The sequence below is a fragment of the Pectinophora gossypiella genome, chromosome 4, assembly GCF_024362695.1.
Source record: "Pectinophora gossypiella chromosome 4, ilPecGoss1.1, whole genome shotgun sequence".
In the NCBI taxonomy this organism is placed as follows: Eukaryota; Metazoa; Arthropoda; class Insecta; order Lepidoptera; family Gelechiidae; genus Pectinophora; species Pectinophora gossypiella.
Window position 1 is genome coordinate 1,383,992 of NC_065407.1, and position 19,715 is coordinate 1,403,706.

Sequence of the window (19,715 nt, forward strand, 5' to 3'; positions counted from 1 at the left end):
TGGGTTGTGAGGTGAATTATCAACCCCATCAACCCTGCTGTCAGGGTTACTATTGCCTCTAGTCTCAGTAGTACGGTTGTTTTGTCCGGTCACGTACTACTGAGCCCTTTTTAGTCTCATTAGTACGGTTATGACGTCAAACCGAACTGTTGAGCCTATAGCTGTAGTTCGGTTAGTGGTGGGCAAAACCTGGTGTAACCACGAGTCCGAAGGGCTTTAAATAACAGCCGGCATTCGGGCAAAGCTCACTCTGCAGTGAACGTTGGCATCCAAAATTGTAAGTTGCGTCTTGTAACAAACCAAATATCGACAGAAACTTATTTACATAAAATTGCATCGTATATAGCATCTTAATATGAGTAGAAGAGATGAAATGAATGAAGAAGGGAAGTTAGGCAGAAGAACAGGTTCTAATTTTTTCACAAAGAAAATGATTTTGGTTCCGATTTTTACTATTAAATATGAGTACTGAAGTAGTACTGAGGTACTGAAGTTAAGTACAAGAAGTAAGTAAGTTATGTTATGTTTTTTTACAAAGAAAATTATTTTCGTTCAATATTATTTACTATTTAATAAAAAATATTTCGCTTTCTAATACTTTTTGTGATTTTTATATAACCTCCTTAATCGGACTACTGATACCAAAAAAGTCACATAAGTTCGGTTTGACGTCATAACCGTACTAATGAGACTTTTTTGGTATCAGTAGTTCGGGGCCGGACAAAACAACCGTACTACTGAGACTAGAGGTACTATTGAGCCGCCAAAGGCCCATGACATGGTTCATGTAACCTTCCGAAGCACGGATCATCTTACTTTCGGACGATCAGGTGATCAGTCTGTAATGTTCTAACCAAAGTAGGGTCATAAAGTGATTTTCGTAATATGTCCCTACCGATTTGAACCCGGGACCTCCGGATCCTGAGCCCAACCCTCAAACCACTGAACCACGGAGGCCGTAGACACAAGGATTTAGAGGCAAACATGCAACGAAAGTATATTACATTGGTTTAAACATTAAAGGTTCCCTCGCAGAAATTGCTGCACAAGCAAGAAGGCCAAATATTGTGCATTTCTTATATTTTTCCTATTTTCTGTACCTTATTGTACCGTACCTTCTTAGTGTTCAATAAAGTATATTTATTTTATGTCTACCTTATTTCTTCACTAATATCCTCAAATAGTTCAGAAAATGTGGATGCTGCCTCTCTTTCCTTCTTACCAGCATCTTTTCTTTGGCCCAGTGTTTGCCAATAATCTAATTCATCTTCCACTGATAGGATAACTGAAAAAGAAATATTACCTACTTAGTGTTAGCACTTTAAATATGATAGGTGCTTAAGAAACTATTTATACTTATAACATAATAATAATAAAACACTTTATTGCACACAAATTTACATGTCATTTACAGGATAAACTTATTGTAAGGTGGACAAAGGCAGACTTATTGCTAAGAGCGATCTCTTCCAGACAATCTTCGGCAGAGGATATAGTACATTTTGTACTTGTATAGTACACATCTACAGTATAGCACGCAATAAAGTAATATAAATTAAAAAATAATATATATAAAAAAAGGAGGAGCTCGGTGGCGCAGCGGTTAACGCCCTCGGTCTGCGGTCATAGGATGGGTGACCACAGAAAAAAAAAAGTTTTCATCTCGAGCTCCTCCGTGTTTCGGAAGGCACGTTAAGTCGTTGGTCCCGGCTGCATTGGCAGTCGTTAATAACCACCAATCCGTACTGGGCCCGCGTGATGGTTTAAGGCCCGATCTCCCTATCCATCCATAGGGAAGGCCCGTGCCCCAGCAGTGAGGACGTTAATGGGCTGATGATGATGATGATATAAAAAATAAATAAAAAAATATTACTTATTATATGGACACATATAAGTAAACATAAGATATTAAATGCGAGACGATGATTTAGTCAATAAATAATAGTAAAGTTTAGTATTGAAGATAGCCAATGCATACATACGTGAGTTTACTCACGCGTATTTCCCACCGGGGTAAGCAGTAACTATGGAATTAAATTTGCTTCGATTCTGACACATTTATCTTGCTTGCTTCTTTTACTACTTATAAATACTTAAGAAAAGTCAAAGTTACTTTATAAAAAAAATATTTACCATTCATATTTGCATCACCTTTCCCATGGGTAAGTATCCTCAAGTTGGATTCCAATTCAGAAAGGCTTTTTTGGAGTTTACTTGAGTATAAGTCATTGCCCTGTAAAAGATGAAATCTTTTGAACATTGAAAAATCTAAGTGGGCAAAGCCACAGTAGTCTTGTCTTTTATTTTTTTATTTAGTATAATAAAATTTATTTTATTATTGTTATTACAGCCAGCCACAACACATCTTCCACCCATTATTATTCTAATCGAAATCAAGTGAAGCAATAAAGGTAGCAACATAATTCTATACATAATGTGATGCAAATATCAAGCAACAATTCTTTTTATATACGCCATTACAATGTATTTTGGAATAATTATGTACCTGAGTAATGAGAAAATAGGTAATTATCACGTACAAAGGCATGTATATTATTTTTGGTGAATGAAGCCTGGAAAGCCCCTCTTTAAAAGACGATCTGAAGACAGTATTGATATATTTTAAATCCCAAGATGGCTTAAAGGAATGGATGGATTTCACATTCATTTTTGTAAACCAGTAACTTGCGAGATATGGACAGACTGGTTATCAGAAACGTCCCAAAAACAAAACGCTACCAGAGGAATAGTCTTTGGATGGGTATGATAATTTATAACAATATACCAATCGCAATAAAAGAATTACCTACTTCAACATTTAAAAGACATATATTATATATAGCTGGCTTCTTTACCATAAATTTTATAGCGTTAAAGAATTTTTATCCCAAAAATTATAAATATAAATGATAATTATTGGAAATGTTTATGTAACAATATTTGCATGCTATTGTTGATAGCTGATAAGGAGAGACTTTTATGAGCATCCATCTATTAATGTACCCTTTTCAAAAGCAAATAAAGAGTAAGTATTTCTATTTCTGTTGTTGTGAAAGGTCACTCTCAGATCCCTCTCAGAATCTCAGAAACTGCAAGTGCTAGGTGTCTCAAATCTTGCATGGCAATTCCTTTTAGGACTTAGGTGCTCAATAAAACGGGATTCTGCGAGATTCAACCCTTAAGGGGTGAAAAGGGATGGCAAAATGGTTTTAGATATTTTGTTTTCTTTTTATTCTTTCAAAGTTCAAATAATGTAGTCATTTTGAATATATTTTGCTACTTTTAATCACACCATCATTATTTTGCTATTAAAGTGAAATGTGAATATGAATTGGGTAGTATCCCAGATGAAAGATAAATAAATTATGACATTCTGATTACTAAATAAATAGATATCAAATTGTATTATTATATTAAAATTGTGAATTCTTCTTCTTTGCGAGTCGATGGCGATCGAAACTAAATTGTGAAATGTTTTGAAGTATAAAAAGGATAAATTGAAATTATTATATTAAATAGAGATCTAAAACTGACGAAAAACATTTTCCTTTGTATTATTTAACTTATTTATGAATCAAGAAAAGCATTATATAAGTCTGACATTTTATCATGTTTTTCTATGACGACACAGTGTGCTTTTTCATACAAATTCCATAACAATTTTTGGCTTGCATGTTTAGTAAAAAGTAACTGATTTGACTAGTTGGAAGCTAGCCTGTTATGAAATTAATACATACAGCAGATAGTAAAGGTGAGTAAATCTGTCTGAGGATCTGGTACAAGGACTCAGCAGCATTACTGGAGAGGCTAAAGATGTTAATGTTCTTGACTGCATCATCCCGTGTCAGCTCTTGTGCTGATGTTTTGTAAAATACCACTGACCTTCTCTTCTCATCTAATATCTGGAATAATGGAATATCAAAATACGTTATAATTATCATGATATTTTAGTTAGGAAAGTTTTATTAAGATTATTTATAAATAGAGTTTAGAACTTTTCATTGTTTGAGAAAAAAGGGACACACTGAAAGGATTAACTAGAAAAGTTGTTTATTATCAGACCATTTCAAATCCATAGGTTGTTAGTGGGTCGCTTTTTTGCATTTCATTTATGGCTTTTTTGTTATAGAGTTAATTTTCATTTAATTTTATTCTTTTTATCTTTATTATTTCTACTTTATTGAAAGGGAATCTTTCAAGGTGGGGGACTGCCTATACAAAATGCATTATATTTATTTTCTTTTATTATTGTTCTATACTTACTTTTGTGGATAACAATAAATTACTCTCATTTTCTAAAAATCCTTGGAGTAACAAACTTTGTGAATTATTAACAAAATCAGACAATGCTTCCTCTGATTTGTTATTCATATCCAGATGTGATTTATTATAATATCTTTCTGCAAATAAAAAAAAATATAAACATGAACTCACGCCCGTAAACCCTAATGGGGTGAACAGGTCCACAAATTAACGAAGGACACCTTGCAGCCACTTTTGATATGAAGTCCTAAGATGGATATGATGAACTTTACGGTGACATGTGATCATCCATCGTGATTACAACATCCATCATCCTAGAAAGGACAGAATCTTGCTTGGCGAGTTTTACGACATGCCCGGGAAGATAAGCATCCTGATTCCTGCTTTAATTAGGCCCCGGTAAAGCATAACAGCAAAAATATTTTTATTGAGATTTGGAATACTTATTATGTTGCTAGGACTACAAAACGCAAACTTCTGAATCGATAACTGAAACTTAATGAAAAGTAATGTTACCTGCCGTATTTAAAACAAATTCACGTATGCTCAACATTGTTAATTGTTCATATTAAACTTATGACACACTTATGAAATAGATGTTTCTTCGCAGTTCGCACGAAGCAAGCAAATCAAAAACTCGGTGAGAAAGAAAACTTGAAGAAAACCGCTTGTTTGGTTGGTAATGTTGTCAAAGTCAAACTCAAACATTGCCATGACAACGTTGGTACTTTTAATGTCATCAAGCGTTAAAGCCTGTTTTACACTGAGAACATTTTCTATCAATATCGGATATCGTTTAACTGGGACAAACGTTTTACTTGAGTGCGTGCGTACGAATTTTGACGTTATAATAATATTAAATTGTTTTTTCTTCTTTGGGCAGTTGCAGCACTTGGAGCAGGTTTTAAATTCTAATAAAATAGAGAATTAGAGAAAAATATTTAATACTTATTGTTAGCATTGTCTTTTCGAAATGGCGGAAGCTCGCCTAGCTGCCTGTACCTAGTCGTTATCTGAACTTAATTTAAGCGAGTCAAATCCGGTCAAATCATACAAAATTATAAAGTACTAACATAAAGTTAAGTGAATTGTACTAACAAATAGGTATTATAAGGTACGGATGTTTTCGAATAGGTATGGTCTAAATAAAGAAATTACGTTATGTTATATAATATGTATGTATGAGGACTTACACTATAATTTTACATTTATGACCCTTATCATTTACTTATTTATATTTTACTATTATAATTCCTAAAAGTATATTATTCGTAACCAAAACTAACGGATAATCCGAAACTATACATAATATAATATCATTAATTTAATTTTATCGCAACGCTTTTGACGCTGTGTATCACCAGCCTAATATATCTAATACGTTTATGAAGCTAGATAAGGAAACATTTTTTTTAAATCGTATATTCAGCAAATTAGACATTAATGTCGTGACGATGAGTCACGATTCTAAATATGGAATGTCACAAGTAGCAACACCGAAACGGAAGCCCGCTAATTTTTCTATCAGTAAGTGAATCTTGTCTATGTCTTAAATCTTGTCTTGACAAGCTAGTTTTCTAAGAAAGTAGTTAAAGTGAGTTTAACTTTTATATGAGTGAAAAAGTGCAGAAAGTCCCGCTGATGCTGTTACCAAAGCTACGTAGTGGTGATATAACTCCCTTTTATTATTCTGACTATAATTTTACTAACGATGATGCCAAATTCTGTTTGATAACTTGTGTTTAAAATGGCCGGCCGGCAATGCGACTTGTAAAGATAGATGAGTACTCTTTAGGGGGCATCAATAAGTAATGCCCACAATTGAAGACGTTGTCTGTATGCATAGCTTGCAATTGTAGAAGCCTCCCTTGGCTACCGTTGTCCAAATGAGTAGCCCGCAATCGTAGAAGTATTTCCTGGCCAGGTTGCATCTAAGAGTATGGTGCACCAAATGTAGAGGCTTTCTTGGCCACGTTAGTGCTGGCGTGCACACTGTTATGAGAGGCTTTCTTGGCCACGTAAGTGCTGGCGTGCACACTGTTATGAGAGGCTTTCTTGGCCATGTAAGTGCTGGCGTGCACACTGTTATGAGAGGCTTTCTTGGCCATGTAAGTGCTGGCGTGCACACTGTTATGAGAGGCTTTCTTGGCCATGTAAGTGCTGGCGTGCACACTGTTATGAGAGGCTTTCTTGGCCACGTAAGTGCTGGCGTGCACACTGTTATGAGAGGCTTTCTTGGCCATGTAAGTGCTGGCGTGCACACTGTTATGAGAGGCTTTCTTGGCCATGTAAGTGCTGGCGTGCACACTGTTATGAGAGGCTTTCTTGGCCATGTAAGTGCTGGCGTGCACACTGTTATGAGAGGCTTTCTTGGCCATGTAAGTGCTGGCGTGCACACTGTTATAAGAGGCTTTCTTGGCCACCTAAGTGCTGGCGTGCACAACGTTGAAGAGGTCTTCCTTGACCACCTAAGTGCTGGCGTGCACACTGTTATAAGAGGCTTTCTTGGCCACCTAAGTGCTGGCGTGCACACCGTTGAAGAGGTCTTCCTTGACCACCTAAGTGCTGGCGTGCACACTGTTATAAGAGGCTTTCTTGGCCACCCAAGTGCTGGCGGGCACACTGATGAATAGGGCCTTCTTGGCCACCCAAGTGCTGGCATGCACACTAATGAATAAGTCTTACTCGGCTAACTAAGTGCTGATAAGCACACCATTGAAAGGGTCATGTATAAGAGGGCAATTAACTGACATAAAGTAATACCTAAGAGTGACTAATAAGATCACATACGCTGGTGTTCAGCCAGAGTCATTAAGAGAGATAAGCTTACATTCTGCAGGGTGATGTGTCACCAAGTAGGTGGTAGTTGTATCACCAAACAGTAGTTCATTTATGTTTCTTAAACTTACAGATGGAGAAGTAATCCGTATCCATGAGGTGAAAGGAAAGGTGTAAGGAAAGCCATATTGAGGATCTGATCACTGACATAGGAACCTATGAGTGAGTAAGAGTTACATCCTATCTACACATACTGACTGGTATTCGCGACGTCAGTCTAGTATGTGTGCATTCACATCCCTACAATAGATTCATAATTCTTTGATTATCTATATACATAATTATAGATAGATATATATAAGTGTAAAAGAGTCGTCGCGACATGGAGATGCTGGGATATTAATGTCAGTCAGATCTAAGAGTGGTATATGTGGCTTTCCTTCTCCTTTATTTATTCTGATATGATGATGTTTTACAATTCATATGTGATAGCATTATAATTGGCATTTGCTTGGTTATAAATAAGAATATCCATGTGTAAATGAGGCTGTAAGCTACCTAAAGAAAATAAGTAGAAAATAATATACATGACAAGAGTTGTAAAGGCATATAAGACAAGTTTTATGATGAAAATGAATAAATGTTCAAAATTGGTCATCTGACAGTAATACTGTAAAAGGGCACTAGATGGCGGCACTGGTCTATATTCGTGGTTATTACGAACGAAAATGAAAAGAAATCTGAGGTGAATCCATAATTCTAGACACGATGACATTCTAGAATGATTACGAAGATTCATATTTTGGTTAAATATGTGCTGTCTGACAGAAAAGGTACGTAAAAGAGTTCTGTTGTAGAAAAATGATACGAAAATTTGATGAATGAAACGACGCCATTGTGGTAGAAAGCGGCGAAACAAGTTATGATCAAATTATGTTTTATTTACGAGATATTGTGTTTGTTTGTGTTGAAATACATTATAGAAAATGATTTTATGATTTATAATGTTGTTTACATTTATTTGTGTTCCCAAATGACGTGAATTTATGATTATTGGTGTGTAAACAAACTACACCGGAAATACTATTTCTGTTTCGCGAGAACGAGAGAGAAAGAACCTCAGTGTTGCTGTTTAATAAAATGATCCCGATTGTGGGTAAAATATTTACGAGTGGGTAAATAATATTAACTTGAAGTTCATAATTTTGTATGAAATTCTTGGTTGTTGTAAACTGAATTACGTATAAATAAGAAGAAAAAATTGTGTGTATTATTTAATGATATACGCTATTAATGGAGAGTTAAGAAATCAACATAATATTTTTTAAGGTATATTCACGAGAGAGGAATATTTCAACGTGATGTTGGCAACATTACTTTGCTCGTTTTCTTCAGAAAAGTTTGACATAGAGAGATTGAAAAGTTCTTATTTTAAATAAAATACCTTGTGATAAGAGTTAAATAGTGAATAGTTTCACAGTTTGTGATTGGATTTGCTTGGTGAGTAAAAGAATTTGTTGAGATATCGTTATATTTCGAGATTTTCGTAAGATAAACTGTAAGATTGTAATCATGGCTGATGCAGTAAGTTTGTGTTTCTAAATATCGTATAATCAGTTTTCATGAGTGATATTGAAGTTGTTTTACATTGTAAACGCAAAGTAATGAGCTTGTTTTATGATGGAATATGGTCGGTACATACATACGTACTTACGATAATTATTTTTGTCGAGTTTTCTCTGTTATGGACCGACGCCATTATATTTTGAATTTTCTAGCTAAAAAGAATTATAAGTTTATGAATGTACTTGTCGTAAAGAGTAATAATAGAATACTTACCTGATTACGATTAGAGAAAATCTAAATGTTTGACGTTTGAATACTTACTGTGTGTAAATATTTTCAGCTAAGAATCTTGTTGGCATATACCGGTTTACTTACGAATGATGGAGTCATTACTAATTTCTAGACTCCAAGATGTAATAAATCATATCGAGATTGTGACGAAACAGTGCGAAACATTCTTACAAAAGGAAATAAGTGATATTGACAAACAGCAAGCAGAAATTGCTACCAAGAAATTGGAAAATCTTCATTCTCGTTTTTCAACTGAATTAAACAATTATTTTCGATTGAGTATCGAACCATCTGCTGATGACATCTCAATGTTTAGTGCTATTCAATTAAATTCCGAGGAAATCCTCATAGAGTTGACCATAAAGTTAAAAGATTTGCGTGAAGACCAAAGTGAACGGTCAAATAAAGCTACTTATAGTGAATTACCAAAATTGAACTTACCTGAATTTAGTGGTGATGTGTTGCAATGGCAACAGTTCTGGGACCATTTCACATCAAATATTGATAGTAGACACTTACCGGACGTGGACAAATTATTGTACTTGAAGGCTTCATTATCTGGAGATGCGAAGAGAGCTGTTGAAGGATTAGAAACTACAAATAAAAACTATCAGATTGCTGTATCGATTCTTAAGGAACGATATGGTAAGGAACATTACATAATTGATGCTCACTATGCTGCCTTATATAAAATTAAGGCTGCGGACAAGACTGCTGAAGATTGTCGGAGAACTCTTAATGAAGTAGAGCGGCATCTACGAGTTTTAAATTCACTTGGTGAGAATACTAACCATAACCATCTGCGGTTTATTATTATTGAAAAGTTTCCTGAAGAGATAGTGTATGAGTTAAAGATGTTGTTAAAGACAGATTCTATTGAAGATATGAGAAAACAATTAGAGATTATTATTTCAGCAAGAGAGGATGCTAATAGAATTGCTCAAGAGAAGAGTGAAAAGGAAATTAGACATTACACGGTTGAGACATTCCACGGTACAGATAGTGTGAACCAACATAAACCGTCAAGCGGTTCAAGAAGGTTTAAGATCCAAGAACATTTTAAGAATTTGAAGGATAAACATCAGGATTGGAAAATGAAAATGAGATTTGCTCCTAACTACAAGAATAATAATTACAATAATAATAGAATGCTTCCTAATAAAAGAAAATTTGAAAATTCATATGAGAAAGATATAAACATGAAAAAACCAAGATTAAATTGTATTTTCTGCTCAGGAGCACATTACAATGATCAATGTAAGACTGTAAGAACTATTAAGGACAGACAAATCAAATTAAAGGGCCGATGCTTTTATTGCTTTGTTCAAGGTCACTGGAGTAAGTCATGTAAAATAAATAAAAAATGTATACATTGTGGAGGAAGGCATAACAGAGCTTTATGTCCAAAAGTTTGTGATTCTGTGAAAGTGAAAACATTGCATACAAATACTTCAGTCAAATCTGGAAATTCTACAACGGTATTACAGACAGCAGTAGTTACTGCATTAAATGAAAATAAATGCGACAAAGTGAATTGTCGGATCCTTATGGACTCTGGCAGTCAACGTTCATATGTAACAAAGAGGATTGCTACTGAATTGAATTTAGCTGTAATAGAAGAACACCATCTTTCCGTCTTCACCTTCGGAACTGATCAACCATTGGAATATGATAGTCCATTAGTGAAATTAAATATACTTACCAGAACTAACGAAGAAGTCGTACTGTATGCCAATGTTGTACCAACCATTGCACAGCATGTTAGTTATCCTGGAGAAGAACTTTATCATTGGAAGAATGAATGTATCTTGGCAGACGATGGTTCACTTGGAGACCAAGTGGACATCCTCATCGGCAATGACTATTATTTCACGGTTATAGACACAACAAAGAAACAAATAAGTGAGAACTTATTTTTAGTGGATTCTAAATTTGGATGGATGTTGACAGGGAAAACAGAAAAGAAAAATATAGATAATTTATCAGTTATTACTTACTTTCAGTCAAATAAAGAAACAAAATTGAATAAACCGGACTTACCTTTAGACAACATGCACCTGAAGAACTTATGGGACCTTGAATGTATTGGAATTACTGACTCTCCCAACACTACTAAAGAGGAAGAAGCTATGAAGAACTTTAATGATAACACAAAATACAAGGACAAGAGATATTTTGTATGCTGGCCATGGAATAATAATGTTTCTACTCTACCTACTAATCTTGGACTAGTGACAGGAAGATTAATCAATTTATTAAGACGAATGGATAAAGATACATTGAAGTTATATAATGAGACAATTAGAAACCAACTTAAAGATGGAATCATTGAAACTGTTCCCTCTGATGAAATAGATCACAGTATACATACCATACATTACCTGCCACATCATGGAGTAAAGACACCTGGAAAAGCTGTTCGTATTGTATATGATGCGTCAGCAAAACTGAAACAAGGAGTTAGTCTCAATGAATGTCTTCGAGCTGGACCAGTATTACTAGAAGATTTAACAGGATTATTGATAAGATTCAGATCTCATAAAACAGCAATAACAGCAGACGTTGAAAAGGCATTTTTACAAATTGGACTTCAAGATGACAGTAAAGATGTTACTAGATTTCTATGGCTCAAAGATATAACGAAAGCAGCTACTGATGACAATATTATACACCTTCGCTTTTGTCGAGTACCGTTTGGGGTCATATCTAGTCCATTCTTGTTAAACGCTACTATCAAATACCATTTGATGCAGTCGGCTAATAAGGCTGTACAGCAAGTTTCTGGCGACATATATGTAGACAATTTGGTTACTGGGACGAAGACGACATTACAAGCGATTACATTATACAACAATTTAAAAAGGGAATTTGAGAAGATATCTATGAATCTAAGAGAGTGGAGTTCCAACTCGAAAGAATTTAAAGAGAAGATACCAGATGTACTTGACAAAGAAGTTGTCAAGGTTCTCGGCTTAGACTGGAACACAAACAAAGATACAATCCAATTGAGACCAAACAATGTTGACTTACAAACTACTAAACGAGGAGTCTTAAGGACAATTGCTTCTATTTACGATCCATGTGGATTTGTTGCACCATCGTTGTTGTCACCAAAATTGTTCATGCAAGATCTATGGAAAAGCAAAATTAAATGGGATTCAAAGTTACCCAAAGAATTATTTGAAGAATGGAGAAACATATATAATAATTTAGAAACTGAACAGGAAGAAATACCCAGATATTATACAAAGGACTTTGAAAGTAAAGAAAATCAGTTACATTGTTTCACAGATGCATCAACGAAGGCTTATGCAGCTGTAGTATGTATAGTAAATGAAAATGGCAAAGAATGTTCATGAAGTTACAAAGTCATTAATTAATAATAAAGAAGAAAGTAAAACTAGTAAACACGATAGTAAGTCAAAAGAAATAGAAGAAATGAAAAGAATACAAGAAACTTATTTTCCTGATGAGGTTAATATGAAAGAAACTGCTTTAAGTCGTAATCTACGATTATTTAAAGATGATGATGGTTTGTTAAGAAGCAAAGGAAGATTTGAAAATACTGAATGGTTGTTTGACATGAAATACCCAATTTTATTGCCCAAGAACTGTGACTTCACAAATAGTTTAATAAAGAGAATACATGAAGACAACTACCATGTTGGAGCCAATCATACACTGAGTTTAATTCGGAAGTTGTACTGGATACCACAGGGTAAAGCTCAAGTTCAAAAGATTATAAGACAGTGTTCGAGCTGTATCAAGCATGGGGGCGGTCCATTCAAACTTCCGCCTACTCCTGCACTTCTTGCTGAAAGAGTGAACTATAGTTCACCTTTTACATTTACTGGACTTGATTATTTAGGACCAATATTAGTAAAGACTGAAAATGGAGTTTCCAAGAGGTGGATTTGTTTATTCACTTGTTTAGCTGTAAGAGCTATACATCTAGAAATGGTACAAGATTTATCTGCTAAAGAAGCGCTACTTGCTCTAAGACGAATGATTTCTACAAGAGGGACTCCTGGTTTGATAGTTTCAGACAATGCTTCACAATTCAAACTTATATCAGAGCTTCTAACCAATCCATACTGTAAAGAGAATAAAATTACATGGAAATTTATACCACAGTTATCACCATGGTTTGGTGGTTTTTATGAGAGACTAGTGAGTCTAGTAAAGCATTGTATGAAGAGAACATTGCATAAACATTTGTTAAATGACAGTGAAATCAATACAGTTATTAAAGAAATTGAAGCTATTTTAAATACAAGACCACTTACCTGTGTCGATTCAGAAATGGTGCATATACTGAAACCAGCTGATTTTTTGATGATGGGTAAATGTATCAGGACAGAGACAATAAGTGAGTAAGATATTCTTATTGAAGGCACAACAACGAAACAAGATTTGATTCAAGGCTGGAAAAGAGCTTTAGTAATTCTGGATGAGTTTAAAGACATGTTTATGAACCGATATCTTTCTAGTCTTCGGGAAAGATTTCAAAATTCATTAAAGGAGCCAAGAATTAAGTCTCAGTTAATACCTAAAGAACTACCTGTAGTACAAATAAAAGGAGATACTTACAAAAAATAGAGAAGATTGGAAAGTGGGTAGAATAGTCTCACTTACTACAAGCAAAGATGGATTTTGTAGAGTAGCTAATGTTAAAGTTGGAAACAAGATATATACGAGATCAATCACTCAGTTGTATCCGCTTGAAGTTGAGGATTTTGATAATGAGAATATTGAGAATAGTTCTGAAAATATTGGTCAAACTCTAAAGAGAACAAGAATAGTTGGTTCTGTGAATGATTCAAGGCCTATAGACATTCCTGAAGAGGTAATTACTAATATACAAAATAAAGATAATGATATAGAAATGCAAACTGTAAGAGACAGCACTAAACGAATAATTGATGGGGTTACTGAAGTTGTCAGTGAACCAGATAATGATATTACTGAAGTTGTTAATGAATCAGAAAATGATGTTAATGAACAAGAGAATGATAATAATGAGTCTAGACCGGTGCGTGCCGCTGCCACGAGAGCCCTGGAAAAGATAAGGGAATGGACGGCCAACTTGGTCGCCCTACTATGACAAATTCTTCGTTCGTCGGGAGTGTCGTGACGAAGGCTGGTTGACGCCGTCACGATGTCCCTCAAATTCTTCGTTCGTCGGGAGTGTCGTGACGAAGGCTGGTTGACGCCGTCACGATGTCCCTCAAATTCTTCGTTCGTCGGGAGTGTCGTGACGATGAGTCACGATTCTAAATATGGAATGTCACAAGTAGCAACACCGAAACGGAAGCCCGCTAATTTTTCTATCAGTAAGTGAATCTTGTCTATGTCTTAAATCTTGTCTTGACAAGCTAGTTTTCTAAGAAAGTAGTTAAAGTGAGTTTAACTTTTATATGAGTGAAAAAGTGCAGAAAGTCCCGCTGATGCTGTTACCAAAGCTACGTAGTGGTGATATAACTCCCTTTTATTATTCTGACTATAATTTTACTAACGATGATGCCAAATTCTGTTTGATAACTTGTGTTTAAAATGGCCGGCCGGCAATGCGACTTGTAAAGATAGATGAGTACTCTTTAGGGGGCATCAATAAGTAATGCCCACAATTGAAGACGTTGTCTGTATGCATAGCTTGCAATTGTAGAAGCCTCCCTTGGCTACCGTTGTCCAAATGAGTAGCCCGCAATCGTAGAAGTATTTCCTGGCCAGGTTGCATCTAAGAGTATGGTGCACCAAATGTAGAGGCTTTCTTGGCCACGTTAGTGCTGGCGTGCACACTGTTATGAGAGGCTTTCTTGGCCACGTAAGTGCTGGCGTGCACACTGTTATGAGAGGCTTTCTTGGCCATGTAAGTGCTGGCGTGCACACTGTTATGAGAGGCTTTCTTGGCCATGTAAGTGCTGGCGTGCACACTGTTATGAGAGGCTTTCTTGGCCATGTAAGTGCTGGCGTGCACACTGTTATGAGAGGCTTTCTTGGCCACGTAAGTGCTGGCGTGCACACTGTTATGAGAGGCTTTCTTGGCCATGTAAGTGCTGGCGTGCACACTGTTATGAGAGGCTTTCTTGGCCATGTAAGTGCTGGCGTGCACACTGTTATGAGAGGCTTTCTTGGCCATGTAAGTGCTGGCGTGCACACTGTTATGAGAGGCTTTCTTGGCCATGTAAGTGCTGGCGTGCACACTGTTATAAGAGGCTTTCTTGGCCACCTAAGTGCTGGCGTGCACAACGTTGAAGAGGTCTTCCTTGACCACCTAAGTGCTGGCGTGCACACTGTTATAAGAGGCTTTCTTGGCCACCTAAGTGCTGGCGTGCACACCGTTGAAGAGGTCTTCCTTGACCACCTAAGTGCTGGCGTGCACACTGTTATAAGAGGCTTTCTTGGCCACCCAAGTGCTGGCGGGCACACTGATGAATAGGGCCTTCTTGGCCACCCAAGTGCTGGCATGCACACTAATGAATAAGTCTTACTCGGCTAACTAAGTGCTGATAAGCACACCATTGAAAGGGTCATGTATAAGAGGGCAATTAACTGACATAAAGTAATACCTAAGAGTGACTAATAAGATCACATACGCTGGTGTTCAGCCAGAGTCATTAAGAGAGATAAGCTTACATTCTGCAGGGTGATGTGTCACCAAGTAGGTGGTAGTTGTATCACCAAACAGTAGTTCATTTATGTTTCTTAAACTTACAGATGGAGAAGTAATCCGTATCCATGAGGTGAAAGGAAAGGTGTAAGGAAAGCCATATTGAGGATCTGATCACTGACATAGGAACCTATGAGTGAGTAAGAGTTACATCCTATCTACACATACTGACTGGTATTCGCGACGTCAGTCTAGTATGTGTGCATTCACATCCCTACAATAGATTCATAATTCTTTGATTATCTATATACATAATTATAGATAGATATATATAAGTGTAAAAGAGTCGTCGCGACAATTAAAAGGTATTTTTTGAGAGATATAAAAGTATGAAATGAGTACTTGTGTAATGATGTGTATCTACGTACGTGTACAAGTAATAACTTATAAGCGTGACAGGCATATAAATGAATGAGAAAGAAACGAACTGGCAGGGCCTGTCACGCTTTAAAAGTATCTTTATAAACAGCAAAAAAATCACCAGACAGCTGTCTGTCTGTCACTAACAAAGTGTATCTGCCTATTTTCGCTTCGTGCTAGGAAGCCGCTTCATAGCTCAAAAGTTTATGCGGACTTTTGAGTTAATTCGTTTGGGGTTCGGAGTAGGAGTCTACTCCGAGGGTGGGGGCTTAGGTTTCATCATCATCATTCATCACCTTTCACCATTTCATTAATCATCAAGGAAAAAAAATACGTCAGACATGGCTGTATGGGCATAGTTCCCTTTGCCTTACCCTTCGGGGAAAACCAAACCAAAAAAAAAAAAAAAATGTCTGTCTGTCACGTTTGACATTTTGATTGTCATTCGTTTTCCTTCGCTATTTTCCAGTTGTTTCGTTGAATAAATATTCGGGATTCTGAGTCTCTATTTTTACTCACACAAAATCCAAAAAGAAATACAATGTTGCGTTTCCGACCTGTAAGTATTATATCTTATTTAGCGAAATAAAGGTACGCGAGGCGATCTATTGACTTAATAAATGCTTGAATTTTCAGGCTGTGCAAATGGTGATGAAGAGGCTGGGAACTAGAGCATCCAGCATTGGAACGTCAGACACTATAGACACTACCTACCTGGAGCTGCCTGCATACGACTTCAGCAAGCCGCAGTCTCTGGGTCACCGCAAAGCCAGGTATGTTATTATGTGACATAACATTACATACATAACATAAATAGCCTATATACGTCCCACTGCTGGGCACAGGCCTCCTCACAATCAACCGGAGAGGGTATGGAGCATACTCCACCATGCTGCTCCACTGCGGGTTGGTGGAGGATAACATTACACATTGTTTTATTTTTATGCTAAATAGAGGCATTACTCTCAATTTCAAGAGTTAAAGCGGTAAGTATAAAGGTAAGGTAGAATAATAATAATACTAATGTCTTTTATTTTCTGAAAAGCTTCATATTTGCTAACTTATATTATATTTCTCTTCGCTGTAGCCACAGAGATTCCTGAGATATATTAGTCAGGGCATTTTAGTTTGCATTGTAGTATAGGCGGAACAAATGCAGTTCTGTCTTCCCAGACAGACAAAAGTATCATGACTGGATACCAGTGCATTGCTCATTAAGATAGCTCAACATGTTCCAGCCCTTCATTTGGTTTTTAAAGACATGTCTGGATTGATAAGCAGCAGAACACATTCCATATTCTTCCAGTAGAGAATACTGTTTTTGAGTATTAGTAGTATTGATAATCGTTATTGATTAATGTTCACACACCGTAAATCACCGAAATCAGCTGGGAATACCAATCATCAGCTGTGGTAATATTATAAAATAAAAAATAAAAAAATATATTCTATATTTCACAAATTTTAGTTACATCGTGGCCGAGACTAGTAATATTATTTAATAACATTTTGTATATAACATTTTCATAATGACTTTTTTAACAATGTTAAAAACATTTTTTTCTTCTTATTCATAAAACTTGCAAATACACAGAAACAAGGTAAATGAAGCTGTTTTATAAAATGATCAGTCAAAAGTTTGGGATCCATAAAGCCTAAATGCATACAGAGGCGGTACCGCGAGTTGCTTGCCCGGGAAGCGTGTCTTTGTATGAAACCGCGCCGCGCCTCCACGGATTTTAGTTTAACTTGTATGCAAGCGGACTGTGCCTTTGTGGAGTTCTGTGTTAACTTCTATGAAACGGCGCCGCGTCTCCGCGGAGTTCTGTGTTAACTTGTTTAAAACCGCGCTGCAGTTTCGCGGAGTACTGTGATAACTTGTAGGAAACCGTACCGCGCCTCCGCGGAGTTCTGTATTAACTTGTTTGAAACCACGCCGCGCTTCCGCGGAGTTCTGTGTTAACTTGTATGAAACCGCGCCGCGCTTCCGCGGAGTTCTGTGTTAACTTGTATGAAACCGCGCCGCGCTTCCACGGAGTTCTGTATTTTAACTTGTATGAAACCGCGCCGCGTTCCGCGGGTTTCTGTGGTGACTCGAAGATTACAAAAATATTTTGGCCGCCCCTGGTTGCGCTGATCTTAAAGAACCCTGCTAGAACTTCTTGTGTATTATCAATGTATTGCAATATTTTTGACTACTACTTTCTTTTCTAATTAAAACTACGATACTACTATGCAGGAAGCACATGTTCCACCTCCAATTGTTTGCAACAAGATTGATAATGATACTTTTTTGATATAGCCCACTGCCCTGTTGCCTTAGGACTACCATTCATGTACAGATAAGATTACCTATTAATTAGGTATATTGAAATAAATAATATAAGCCTGACGGCGATAAATATTTACCCCAGGAGGACTGTTGGTTGATAGTTGTGCCCAGTAATAAGTTATCAGTTGTTTGTGTGTTTTATCTTGAATCTTACTTTCGCAATGTTTTTCAGAAAGCTCGTGTGGTTTCTGCGATAAATATGTGGCGTCATTGTGCAGGAGGTTAACATTAACATTTAATAGTTGCTTTTGATGAATAACATGAATAGCAGTAATTTATACGAATATTTTTTAGAGTTATGTCCCAACTTAGGCTGCATTATCACTAACAAGATATTATGGTCAAATGCAAATCCTCTTAAATAAAAATTATGTACACAGAAACATACAGTTGTAGTTTTAGGTATATAAGGGAATAATAATGAATAATTAATTTAATTATTTTCTAATAGGTTCTTATCTTTATTTTACCGGCAAATTTGTCCAAGTAAAATAGAAAGTTTTTAAATATTGTAATCGTTACTTTCATGGATAATAGTCGCTCCGTCGACTACGACGCCACTAGGTGTAGCTTGGCATAGTGAATGCGAGGATAAAATGCAAATTATATTCTAGCCTTGTAAATTCTAAAATTATTTCAAAGACAAATAAATATTTCTATTATAAATAATTTGTGCCTTCTGTTTCTCTTCTTGTTGTCGTGTTGTGTTTACCTGTGTACAATAAATGATTAAATAAATACATTTTGTTGAATCATTGATTGAAAGATATACTTATTGAAGGTTAATTTTGCGAAGATTAATTCTGTTCCATACCGAAACGTTTTCCCTTTTTGAAAATTTCAATAACTTTAAAACGAGGATTTACTCCAAGTGTGTTGTTCCAGGCTGCACTACCAGTCCCGCAAGCGAGGCATGTTGGAGAACGACCTGCTTCTGAGCACCTTCGCAAAGAAGTATCTGGACGGCTTCAGCGAAGAGCAGGCGCTGATGTACGACCGCCTCATCAACTCTGCTAGCAACGACTGGGACCTCTTCTACTGGATCGTCGGGAAACAGCCCACCCCAAAAGAGTTCGACAACGAAATCATGGACCTCTTAAAAAAACATGCGAAAAACGAAAACCGAGAGCTTAGAACTCAGCCTAATTTGTTTTAGATAAATCATTTGCCTTATTAGTTTTACTGAAGACTCAGTATTAACTTGTCATCTTTAAAATAAATCTTTTGTTTGTTTTAAAATGAGATTATATTATTAAATACGTTTAGTATGTAGGATATTTTTCATAAATGTGATTAACACAAAGTTACCTGGAAATTAAAATATTTAAAAAGATAATTTGTGTCAGTACTTTACCTGAAAGTTTTGTTTATTAGTTTTGAATGGACTTGTTGAGTATCGATTTGCTATTTTGTGTGCGCGGGGTGTAGGTACGGACGGTGGAATAATTGTTAATG

At 36.1% G+C, this 19,715-nt stretch overlaps 4 protein-coding genes across 7 annotated transcripts in view; 2 read left to right on the plus strand and 2 right to left on the minus strand.

The window, feature by feature from the left end:
* Positions 1–1,603: 1,603 nt before the first annotated feature.
* Positions 1,604–4,901, minus strand: LOC126366407 (uncharacterized). The gene is made up of 5 exons (XM_050009515.1): positions 4,780–4,901; positions 4,264–4,400; positions 3,738–3,902; positions 2,134–2,233; positions 1,604–1,617 (listed from the first exon to the last, which is right to left on the minus strand). Exons 1-5 carry the CDS (start codon positions 4,814–4,816, stop codon positions 1,604–1,606), a joined length of 453 nt encoding a protein of 150 aa, XP_049865472.1. The 5' UTR covers positions 4,817–4,901.
* A 1,293-nt stretch (positions 4,902–6,194) lies between these two features.
* Positions 6,195–15,445, minus strand: LOC126366326 (uncharacterized). The gene is made up of 3 exons (XM_050009440.1): positions 15,353–15,445; positions 14,723–15,127; positions 6,195–6,686 (listed from the first exon to the last, which is right to left on the minus strand). The coding sequence occupies exons 2-3, from the start codon at positions 15,080–15,082 to the stop codon at positions 6,195–6,197; spliced, it is 852 nt and encodes a 283-aa protein (XP_049865397.1). The 5' UTR covers positions 15,083–15,127; positions 15,353–15,445.
* LOC126366202 (uncharacterized) overlaps positions 7,416–19,715 on the plus strand; it is a 261,987-nt gene continuing 249,687 nt past the window's right edge. The window contains exons 1-3 of one of the 4 annotated variants that reach the window (XM_050009211.1): positions 7,416–14,231; positions 15,616–15,704; positions 19,042–19,053. In XM_050009211.1, the coding sequence (XP_049865168.1) occupies positions 8,985–12,257 (3,273 nt within the window). In that variant the 5' untranslated portion in view covers positions 7,416–8,984 and the 3' untranslated portion in view covers positions 12,258–14,231; positions 15,616–15,704; positions 19,042–19,053. Of the gene's footprint in view, positions 14,232–15,615; positions 15,816–19,041; positions 19,054–19,715 lie in introns of those variants that run through there. The other 3 variants (XM_050009212.1, XM_050009210.1, XM_050009209.1) reach the window with 3 other exon arrangements.
* On the plus strand, positions 16,348–19,596 carry LOC126366347 (succinate dehydrogenase assembly factor 2-B, mitochondrial-like). Its single transcript, XM_050009469.1, has 3 exons — positions 16,348–16,487; positions 16,565–16,701; positions 19,146–19,596. The coding sequence occupies exons 1-3, from the start codon at positions 16,470–16,472 to the stop codon at positions 19,414–19,416; spliced, it is 426 nt and encodes a 141-aa protein (XP_049865426.1). The 5' UTR covers positions 16,348–16,469; the 3' UTR covers positions 19,417–19,596.